Source organism: Thunnus maccoyii, chromosome 20 (assembly GCF_910596095.1).
Source record: "Thunnus maccoyii chromosome 20, fThuMac1.1, whole genome shotgun sequence".
Lineage (NCBI taxonomy): Eukaryota > Metazoa > Chordata > Actinopteri > Scombriformes > Scombridae > Thunnus > Thunnus maccoyii.
This window is the reverse complement of record NC_056552.1, coordinates 14,457,613-14,469,962: the sequence shown is the minus strand read 5'-3', so window position 1 is coordinate 14,469,962 and position 12,350 is coordinate 14,457,613. Positions and strand designations below refer to the sequence as shown.

The 12,350-nt window shown below is 37.9% G+C and overlaps 1 protein-coding gene across 4 annotated transcripts in view; it reads left to right on the top strand.

Annotated features, from left to right (window-relative positions):
• The window catches only part of LOC121886680 (protocadherin-15-like), a 154,988-nt gene that overhangs the window by 136,358 nt on the left and 6,280 nt on the right, over positions 1–12,350 (top strand). For 2 of the 4 annotated variants that reach the window (XM_042396882.1, XM_042396884.1), the window contains 3 exons: positions 6,537–6,558; positions 7,321–7,359; positions 7,626–7,699. In XM_042396882.1, the coding sequence (XP_042252816.1) occupies positions 6,537–6,558; positions 7,321–7,359; positions 7,626–7,699 (135 nt within the window). Of the gene's footprint in view, positions 1–6,536; positions 6,559–7,320; positions 7,427–7,625; positions 7,702–12,350 lie in introns of those variants that run through there. The other 2 variants (XM_042396885.1, XM_042396883.1) reach the window with 2 other exon arrangements.

Below are 12,350 nucleotides of genomic sequence, written 5' to 3'. Positions count from 1 at the left end.
TGATAGTTGAAAGCGCAGAGAAACAGGAAACATGGGTAAACAAGTACTGCGGCCGCAATCAAACTGCAGACATTGCAGTTATGTTGTATATGTTTTAACCAGTGGGCTGTCAAGGCGCCCCTTGCATGCATGTTTTGGTATATATGAAAGTCCACTTAAATTTCTGCCTGCTCAGACCAGCTCTTATCGCAAATGCACACACAGACCTCTGAAAAACATATAAGCTACTTTCATGTATGCTGAGCCTCTTTCTCTTTGATATGTTTTTTTTTTTCCTTATCTTATACACATTTAAATGACAAAACTGAGATAAAGTCAGAGTCACAGGGGATGAGATTAACGGGAACATAATCTGTAATCATTTGTAAGATACATCCTTCCCTTTCCTTTGGTGAAATACCTGTAGCTGTTCTCCAGCATAAGGAATGACAGGTCCGTCTCATCTGCAGTCTCTACTTTGGCTTCTGCTGTTCACAGCTGGAGTAAATCTGATGTGGAAAGCGGTGGCAGCCTTTGAAGCGCTGATCGTAAATTATCTTAAATGTCTACAAGTTGCTTGTAAGCAAGGTGTTGTTTCATTTGTGATTTGGGACCTGTGAGAGGCAGATATCACTGCCATCTGCTAACACAGTTTCAAAAATTTGTCTCCAGGCACATAATGTCATCATCAAGTGTCAAATCACGCCTTTCCCTCAAGACCCACATGTGACTGATGATCATCATGTCTGGGCAGTTGGATCAAATCATGATGTATAGTCAAATAAAACAAAGCCTGATTGTCATGTCTGTGGTTATCAAGCGACGATGCTGTGAAACATTTTCTGTTGTCAGATAAGGAGAACACACATACAGTACTTTGATCAATCTTAGTTGTGGAATATCTCTAATGTTGGGCAGTGGGTTTAGATGCATGTACACAATTTCCAGTTCAAATTTGCTTCTCTTTCACACATACAAAATCGTGATAAAGCTGTAAACCATGTCGACATGTTGCTATGCCCAAAGCAATCACACACATTCACACTATGAGCACACTCTTCTAAATACACTCCATAGCAAGAGCTCAGGCATAAACAGGAGTGTGAACACTTACACACACACACACACACACAAAAAAACACACAGCAGCTTTTAAACAGGTTGCAGGCAGTTCTACTGTTTCAGCTGACTGGGTTGGAAATGTTTTATGCTAAGTTTAGCTTTCAACCTCAGTGTGCTGCATGTCATTATACACACACACACACACACACATAGTGTATCTTTATTGTCTCACAGACAGATTCTGCTTTCACTCTTTCAGATCTTATTGTGCGCTTCTGCTAGAGAACAGACATCTTTTGACATCCTGGGGAATATGTGTTGTTTTCAACATTCAGTAGAGGAGACTGCATTCAATTGAGACTGAATTGAGACACACAGATAGGAGGCATAGTGAGAGAGGGGCTGTCGTGTATCTGTAAAATCACAGGTTTGATCCTCAGCACGCAAAGATAACCATGTAGAAACCAGGCCATTGAAGCAGAAAATAAACATGTGATACAGCAAAGCAAATAATAATATGCCGTTGTAAATGTAAATTATTTTAACACAGTGTGTGATCCAACAAAACAGCACTTAAGCAAGCATCTAAACCTTTTAATAATTCATTTTTATTACAGCTTGTGTCTTATTTTCATAGTTTTGGCCATCATTTCCTATAAGCAATAATAACATTGTACTCACTAAGTTAGCCTATGAGATCTGGGAGCATCACTAACAAATGAGTCAGGTGGGCCAAGAAGCACAAGTTCAGATAGTCTGACTACCATACTTGCTGTAGTGCTGCAGGCTTGTTTACAGCATGTCTAATCGACATTACTGCTCGTTTCTTGCCCCATCTTGACTTCATTGTTGTGATATTACCAGTTTGCCAGATCATATAAGTGGTTGGTGGGTCATTGTTGTAAAGTGTAACTCACTGTTTAGCAATTCAAATGGGTCTGGTTTTGTGCCCATTTCAGCCAGGTTGTTGAAACAGTCAACCAATCAAATCTTTTTTGTAAGGAGGCTTTAGTATGACTATGTTATCTTCCCATATGGTGTAACTAGCTTGCTTCATCCATGAAAAATAGCAAAAGAAAAATGGAGCTTGTTTTGAGTCGACTTACACAAACAATAACTTGTAAATCAGCAGAATTCTTGGATTGTCAGAAGATGCTGCCACAGCTTGCTTGTTTTCCAAAGATGATGTCAGAGAGAGGAATATGTTATTACCACTGATGATCATTTAGGGCAAAGCAAAATCCCCCTATTCCCTTCAATTAATTGGCTAACATGAACACAAGGTTAGGATGAAGTTAAATAAAATGTAAGGCAAGGTCTGTATGAGTTTAGGCAAAAAAAGAGATTGAAATGCTTATCATAAGTGCTGAATAAATGTTTTGTAAAGGAGGAACATTGTTTGGCTGGGAAGCTGTTTGAAGCTGGAGTGTGCCAATTTGTGCACTGTGGTCCTGGATTCTCCTAACGTTTACAATCCAAAAGAGCACCTTCTTGACAGTTAACTTTACTTCAAAGGGGTTTATTCTCTAGATAACATGCAATCATGATGATAGAAGGCAAAAAAATGAGAAAGAGAAGAATATAGGGAGAGAAGAGGCTGAAAGGTAGAGAGTGAAGCAGGTAGGGGGAACAAGGAAGTAACAAATAAGCAAGAAAGTGGCGGTTCAAAGGGCAAAGGGGCTACAGTAGCTCTATGAGAGAGGATGGAGAGACAAAATGTGGAAAGAAAATAGAGACGAGAAGAAGAGAGTGTCACTGGGTGTCATATTCTGACTCTGTTCTTCAAGAGCTAATAATATTTCTCTCCTATCTTTCTGTTGCTCATACACACTGCAAGACAAGGCGGAGAGGACACAAAGAGCAGGAGTCAGTCATGTCAGATGTGTGTGTCTGTTTGTGCGTGTGTGTGTATGACAGAGATCAGATAGCTGTCTGTGTGTTTTTGTCTCGAGAGGACCTAATAATGTGTCTGTCAGAGCAACAAGGACACAGAGATAGACTTATCTCCACACACCGACACACAAACACAGATTACGCTACGCACAATGCAAGGCACATACTATAATCTGGAGAGTATACACACATTTACGCACAAGGTGACAGCGAAAAGAGCCATTTCATTCTAACCCATAGATGACCCAAAAACCTCTTTTTCATCCATTTATCCTTCCATTCAGGCAGCCATTCAGCCATCCACAATATTTTTCTTTCCATCCAAACATGTTTGCCAATGCATCTAGAGTACCATCTATCCTTTCACACCTTTATGTGAACAGATAATCCTGTCTTTTTGAAGCACACTTATTCACTCAAAGCTGCATTTTGATACTGAAAATGTTTCCTTGAGATGTGTGTCTGTGTGTGTTTAAGAGGGATAATTATTATTATATTCTAATATGAATTTATTTAATCAAATGCTCATGTGGTTTAACAATTTTCCATGTATGTATGTGTGTGTTTTCAGTTTAATAACAGAAAGGAGAATCTGATGTGTCCTCTAAAAGTCACCATTTGTTGTTCTGTGATACATCTTCATTTTGCCAGCTCATTACCTTGGTTTCACATGACAATACATCCTGCCGGCGCATAGTTTAGACGCATGAACAGAGAGGGTTCGGGGCTGTTTTTCTTGTTATTTATTTATCTTCTTCCAATTTTCCCCTTTGGTTTTTTCCCCCCCACCTTATAAAATAAAAAAAAGAACCCCAGCACTTTTTTTCATAGTTTTTGAAGTATCTCTTTGTTTTTATCTGTCTCTTGCTCCATCTCGCTGCTTCTCTCGGTTCTTGTTTCTCTCTTTATCTTACTGTCTTTGTTTGAAGTTTGTTTCCTCACAACAGTAAGTCTTAATTTCACAGTGTTGTAAACAACATTAAACTATTTGCTTGTAGTGTCATCAACTTGGCTGCTGGGTGGACCCAATCTGATATGTGCTGGATTGAAGTGTCAGTATCTTGACATTGATTTTATTTTGTGTTTTTAATGTCAGGCTACAAGAAATGATCTCTCAAGGAATAGTTTGACATTTTGGGGGGAAATAATTAATAATTGCTTTCTTGCTGAGAGTTAAATGAGCAGATCAAGACAATGCTGTCTGTACACCAAATATGAGACAGCCGAGAAGTGATGCTTAACATAAAGAGTGGAAGCAGGAGGAAACAGCTAACTAGCTAGTTAGTGTGGTAACTACTCATCTAACTCTCGCAAGAAAACAAGTAAGCTTTAATTCCTTTTCAAAAGGGGAAAAGTGTTAGGACTTTTTAAAGTAACTGTAATATACAGGATGTCTGCACTGTTAATGACTGACAAGTTGCAAGAAACGTATTCGTTGCAACTAAGGTTAGAGAGTTGAGTGTGATTTACACTCTGCTGTAAATAAAACGTTTCCACACGTCATATAACGTGTGTTCAAATGTAACAGAAAGGATACCATAATAACAGGCTACACATGGCCATAAGGTTCATGTATAGGCTAAAAGCTCACTGCAGACAATCTGACATAAATATGCCCCTTTGATAAGTACTTGATGGTATCTTCTTTGCACTTGTTTGATTTTCTGCTTTCGCTTGATGTCAAGCTCAGCCAAGAGTAATTATGGGCTGAACAGAACTTAAGCAAAGGCTCTCTGAATCCATGGTTATGAAAAATTATTTTTAGATTTTATCTGAAATCTTAAAACAGTTAAGGCTCATCTCTCACAGGAAATATTTAGAAAGAATTTCAATTTGCTCGGGACCGCTGTGATGTTTGATTATTTTATCATTATTCAAATCAAACTGGAATCTTCCACGGTGTGTAGGAGCATACAGTTCATAAAAATTACTGACATAGCTGAATTGAATAGGACTATAATTTTGGAGATGCTCTGATAATGATAGCTCTGCCTGTGAAACCTATCCTGCTTCCATTATGGACAAACGCTCATTGAAAACTTTTATAATTCATCTTTTTTTCCAGAACAATCAGTTCCACAAACACTGATACACCGAGCTCACTGGTAGAGAAATTCTGATTAACTTTACAACAGGGGCCTCAAAACTACCAGCCTGGAGCCAGTTGCACCAACTGTTCGTTAGTTCAAACCTAGCTGATATCTGACCCATTTCAGCTGAAGAGTAAAAGAGGTAATATGGAATATGGTCGACATATCTGACCTGAAGCTTTAAATTTCACAGAAAAAAACACTAAATGTCAATGTAAATGCCAATAACTAAATGAAAACATACATATTTCTCCAGGTATGTAGATATAAATAAAACAAATATACCTGCATTCACAGAGGTTTGGCTGTTTATTTTATCTTTTAGCCCCTAAAACTGGATTTTTGGTCAAGTTATGTTACAGCTTGTGATTCTACAGTGACTTCCTGTTTACATAGTTGGTTGCTTCTTATTGGACAGCATTGATACATTACTAAAGTGTTAACCAGTTCAGACATTTCTTAAGTTTTAGTGGTGCCACCTGATTTAGTAAATCACTAGTTTGAAACTAACTAGTGGTTACTAAGAACTTCACACACAAACTTAATAATGGATTTACGAATCGCTGGTGCAACCCAGTCCTGATCTGGCCAGCAAAACTGTTTTATATGGCCCTCAAAATGATATTTCTCACATTTTTACTTTTCCCCAGTCATTTATTTTAGAGTAATCATTCAGTTTTTGAGCAAATCCTCAAAATCAGTGAGGAAATATTGTCTATTTTATGCACCTGACACCAAAATCTCTCTTTCTAAATCTAAAAGAAACGTTAACCTGGAGACCAAACAATTTTAAGCAAGGTGGATCATTATTGCTTGAGGACAAGTAGCCCCAAAGTAATTTCACTTGAGATCCCTACTTTACAAGGAAAGCACAGAAGTTTGGTTGGCTGTTGGCAGGAAATATCTCAGAGATGTTCAGGTCAGTCTTTCTGTGCTGACCAGCTGATCATCCATCACCATATTGTTCAGGGTTCTTTTGCAAAGGAACTTGAATGGTGCCGGATTTATGCTAAATAGTGTATTTACACGCACAAATTTTACATTATACATGTATGCATTATGTGCATTTTAATATATCCTGACCATAAATATCCCTCTACCCATGAATAAAACATTCCACCTATTAGTCAGAAATTACAAATTAAGTAAAATATGGTTTTATTATTGTTGTGGCTAAAATTGACATATCCCATCTATGCTTTTTTCATTAACAGAATGAGCATATTTGGGTTGCAAATGAGATGTGAATATTATGCTTTTATACAGCTATATTCAAAAAATGTAACTCCCTTTCTGTCAAAATACACAGTCTATGACACACATATACATGCACTCAGACGTATCTCATCATCTTGCTTTCTTTGGAAACTGGGTTAAGTTCCACAAAATGTGAAATATTTTGAGCGTGTTGACATGTCCATATCAGTAGGATTTTGTTTAATGAGAGGTTTCCTTGGTAATGTTGGTTTATGTTGGTTAGTGGTCTTTCTGTTTCTCTCTTTAATCTCCCAGGCGTGGATATGGACAACATGAGGTAGGTGTTTTGTCTCTGCATGCGTACTATCGTTGCATGTGTTATTCACTGATACTTCTTTTTCTACCTCTGATGTTAAGTTTTGCTCTTCTTTGTATTCTGCTCTTTCTATTCTTCTCTGTTTGATGTAATAAAATCAATTCATTTATTTCTATGATTCTATCATTTTTTCTATTATTTCTATGTAACCAGTGTCTTGTTTTTACATTTTTATATATTTGCATAATTGATTGCTGACTGTTTCCCATGTCTAACAGCATTTTATGACCTCGGGACCACTGCAGTCATTTATGGTTTATCTTAAAATGTAAAATTAAAAGGGCGTTAATGTAGAAAATCAAACCATCTTTCTCAATTCAAAATGGTTGACTTTTGGCATACTGTGACTCCAAAATAGTATGAAGACATGGAGGAAAACAGACTTTATTTGATGTTTGTTGTTCAAACCGATGATACAAGTGTTCTTTCAGTTGTTGAATATCCATCTCCCAAAATAATTTTATTTGAATGCATCAATAAACTTGTAAATGTTTCAATTTGATCTGAAACAGAGTTCTAAAGTGATATCCAAAGTAATATCTGCTCTAACAAAGTTGATTGACATCACCATATGAAAACACTAGATCGTCTGCATTACAGAGATATTGAATGAGGAAGATTGAGTATTGATTTTCCAAAATAGATGCCTATCATTTTGGGGGAGCGCTCCTAACTTTTTTTCCATTTGTCTCATCTTTCATCGCTTTTCTTTCCCTCTGGCAGACACAACAACTTCTCCGACCTTCTCTGCTCAGACCAGAGGTACTCTGTTTTCTGAGCACTTCTTTGTTCCCAAAGTGTGTTTTCCTGCTTGAGTGAGTGGGTCCGTGTAAGTGCAGCCAATGTCTACAATTGCACATGAGAGATGGGGGTTAGGGTTAGGGTTAGGGGTTTGTCCTGTATACTGTATATGAGTGGGTGTGCTTGTACAGATAGATTCATGTGTGTATATTAATACACATGTGTGTCTTTGTGAGTGCAGTGTACATGTGTGGTGCAGTGTTAATAATGGTCTGTCAATCCAACAGGAATTATCTATGGAATCTGGCATCGACCCTGGTCAAGACTACTACACACAAGATTATTACAACTATGATCACGGGTTAGTATGTTTCCTTTACATCCTGCATATAGAGATATTAAGGGGATAGCTATTATCAAGTAAATTATATGACCAAATGTTGGTATATCTCCATATTATCCAACCTTAATAGAGTGTGCATGTTTGCTGCCCTGTAATCTTAAAGTTCCCCTGCACTTAAAAATGTGTTTTGCTTCTTGTTCCTTCAGTTGGATGTTTGAGCTTCACTGTGCAGAATGATGCATGTGCAGAGTTTGACACTAGAAAGCTGTTTTCACATCTACTGAAGGGAGAAAGTTTCTCTTGTGCTCACCTTAAACTTGAGTTTAAGCGCATACTTACATGCGTGATTTGTGACATCACAACTAGCTTGGAAGTCAATCATGGTCCAGTATGAAACTACACAAGTGTGGTGAGAACATTGCAAATTGACACTACAGTGAAGTAGGAGACAGATTGTGTCTTCTAGTAAACTTTGAAATGAACAATATTTGCATATTCATAGATTCTGGATTTTTAATGAGGGTAGATGTCATTTTAAGATTTTTTTTTAACTAATTAATTGAACTTTTTTGTGCAAAACCCATATCAGACACAAATTATTAACTCATTTCCATTTCATTTTCATGTGTCTTAAAACATGTGTGGAGGGGATCTTAAACATCTGTTTTGATGTTTTATATGTCACTGTCTTAACTCTCATACTCCAAGATTCAAGACCTTTTTTCTAAGTTTAAATTTACAAAATAGTATTAATCTGGAAAAACCATATATATTGTACTTTATTCAGGTGCCTGACAATAACAGCCACCCACCCTCTGCTATAATCAGTACAGCTGAGTTATTCTTAAATGAATTCATTAATTACTATTTATCAACTTTCAAATGAATTGCATCGTGATGATATGATCTTATCATTCTATCATTTGACAATTCAGTTCAAGTCGTAATTAAAAACTAACAAACATTTTGATTTAAGTATATTTCTTCAACACATGTTAAGAGTTTGGTGTCATGTAATGCATAATAATGACTAGTTTTGCCCTTTTTTGCCATATTGAGATCATATTTATTATCATTACAAAAATAGCTTAGCAGGTTTTACTAAATCCAAATGATAGTCAGTCGCAGCTGCATACACAGCTCTGTAGTGGTGGATGAAAGGTGATGTTTCCTCCTTTTTAACAGCATTTTTTTCTCAAACAGTGTAGTAATTCTATGAAATTTAATACAACACAGTATTCTGTAAGCATCATTTACTAACAGTGACACATGACAGAAGACTACTGAGGGCAGTGAACATTTCCACAATGTTTTACGACTTTTAACCTCTAGCAGTGACCACCACGAGTTACGACAACATTGATAAAACATATTTCCTCCTACATGAGTCTAGACTTGACTGCGCTCACTTGTATCCCGCTGAGCCTCATGTCAGTCCCATGGCAGGTGCTTTAATATCAAGCTGACTGTGTCAGTCACACAGCGTGGTGGCTACTGTGAGGTGTTGACACTGGTGACCTGCCTCATACCAGCCTTCCCACTCAGTTCATATGTTGTTGAGCAACAGGAAATAAAGAGGCAGGAGAAGATCTTAGAGTGATTTTTTTTTTTTTTTTTTTTTTTCAAAAAGTGTGTGTGTTCGTGTACTGTACGTGTGTCTGCATTCCTTCCATGTCTGACAAGAAATACTGTACAAAAATGGCAATATGTTAAACACACACATACAGGCATATTGGATCAAAGCATTTATGAACAAGACTTCTGAAGACTCATTTCACCCCTCCTGTGTGTGCGTGTATGTGTGTGTGTTTGTGTGTGTTATTCTGCACACAGCCTGCCATCTGTGATACATTGTGTAATTTTTATAATTTTAGCTGCAGACTCCCGGGAACTTGATTTTATACACCCACCCACACTCACGCATAAATACACATTTAGTAGATGCATGTGCACACACACACACACACACACACATAAATAAATTCTCTCTCATGACAAACACATTCATTCATTCACTCACTCACTCACTCAATCACTCACTCAGAAACGCACTCTTGCGCATTCTTTCTTTCACACACACACACACACACACACACACACACAGTTTATTCTCTCTGTCTAGCATTGCAATACTGTAGCAGCTAATCAGGCAGCCAGCCGTGGAAGCAGACAATGGGCCAGATGCTGTTGGCTTAGAGCAACATCCACACACTCATGTCTGACTGTATGCACACGGGAGCAGGAAATCAGACTTTGTGACCCTGTGGGGCTCAGATCTAATCACTTTATTTGTTGCAGATGTAAATGAAAGTTGTTGTTTTTTTGTTTTGTTTTTTTCAAAGAGTATGCTAACAAATACTAAACTGCCTCTCAGGACATACACAATAATGCATGAGTTTTGTCTCTGAGAAACATTCAAGATTTTATTTTTTAGCTACAGTAAGTGATATAACTGTTTGGAGGAATGGCTCATAACCTTTTGACCTTTTCCTTTATCTGTGTTCAAAAAATGACATCAAAATGGGATTTTCTCTGTGTGCAGGAATATAGCCATCTGCCATTGGCATTATTATGATTGGATTTATACAGATGCAGAAAATAACTTGAACCATTTGTTGCATAGGTCTGATGTTTTGATGCCTGTCTGAGAAAAAAAAAAAAAAGACAAAACAAGCCAAATTCATGTTGCCCTCTAGTCAAGAGTAAAAATTCTCAATCCGTACACACAAACTAAGCAATAAGGGATTAAATCTTACTTCTCAAAAGTCTTTACTGGGGTTGGTGATAAACAGGGTGACTGTCTTGAAGCTGATAGGTGCTGAGTTTTGGCACCCACATTAAAAATATACATAATGAGATGACAACAAATATGAGAAGAAGTCTGTCCAGCTTGTTTAAGATTAAGAATATTAAACAAGCGCTCCAGTGATTTAGTGTTGCACTTGCATGAAGTTGGGGGATTTGCAAGAGACAGATCAAGGAAAGAATGCGACACAGCAGATCATGGCTTTTAGTCCTTAGTATGGATCAAGCTCCAAAAAAACTGGATCATACTCTTCCAGTAATGTAACTTGATAGTGCCTCTCTGGAGACTCTCCTTGCCTGGTAAATGCCCACATCTTTCCAAGTCCATGACCTTAGTTTTAACACAGAAAAAAATAGAAAAGAAAACCAGCCACAGACAGCATTATGCAACAGGCTGTGTAGTAGTCCGAGTAAAATAACTTTGACACATAAAATCAGCGGAATACCCCTTTATGATTTAATTTCTAAAAAACTAAACACATATTCTGAAAAAACAAACTCATTTTTTTTTTTTTTTTTTAAATATGTTCAGCTCCTCTGAGAAATATCAAAATATGGGAGAAAATAGGAGACATCTTTTTGTAATCTTGATGTTATCCATATGTCATATCTAATCACTGGAATTATGAAACTAAATAAAGCATATTTTGTTACATTTGAACATCCAAATTGAGTATAGCTTCTTACTCTGTGACCAAAACTAGTAAAGCACACAGTACTCTTATCATCACTTACTGTGTGAGTGTGATCTCTCATCGTGACACCGTTCATTAAACAATCATTTAGCATTTGGAGACCCACCAGAAACAGGCCGGTGACCCATTTTGGTCCACACACACATACACACACACAGCTACAAAAACACACTCTTAAGTCTTGGCTGTGATGCCAGGGACTCTGGCAACTTGGACAACTGATTCTCAGTTTATTAATGCCCCCTAGTGGTGACATGGAGCGGGGGGGGAGGTAGACGGAGTGAGAGAGTGAGAGAGGGTGACAGGGGAAAAAATGACCATTGGGAGGAGAGAAAATGTAAGCAGAGTGATGCTTTAGCCTTCGAGTAAGACTATGCGCATGTGTGACCCTGCGAGTTAATGACTGTAAAATCCTATAAGCAGGTTTTAGTGGAAGGTTAAGACTCATTACATTAGCTTGCAGAGTCTGTACTGTATGGATTAAAGCTATGTAGCCTCTATGACTGACCTAGTCCTTCTCTTTTTGTTCCCCCCTCTCTCCCTCGCCTCCTTTTTCTCCCTAACGCACCTCTTATGTTTCTCACCCCTGCGCATCCTTCGTCCACTTGCACCTTCCATTTGTTTATTACTTGGCTGCTTAATGTAATAGGAAGGCAACTTCTTCCACCAGTTGACTATAAGCAGAGTGATTACACGAGGCAACTTTTCTGTACAACTCTGTTCGGAAACCAAGCCAAAGGACTTCCAGCAAATTTGTTACTTTAATCACACGGGGACATATTGTTTCCAGGATAGCATTTGAAAAGATGTGTTTTTTGACCCACTGGCTCTTCCCAGTTGCTTGCTTCAGGGCACGCAGCCCAAGTGGTGAAACACAACACAGTTTTTTGGCCGGTAGAGCCAGGCAGTGCTCCCAGCAACAGGCAACAAAGAGAGACAAAAGGGAGGAAAATCGATTCCAGTGTTTTCTGCTAACAAAATGTCTCCTGGCAACAAAATGCTCCTTTTGTGATTGAGGCAGCTTTGCTTAGGCAAGTCATTAGACGCTGCTTGTCATTGGAGTGAACCACAGTGCTGCCCTGCGTGTTTTTGTTGTAAGTGGCTCTGGATAAGCATTAGCCAAGTACAACAGTTTTGGTGGTAAAGCAGATTTCTCTTGTCTTCACTTC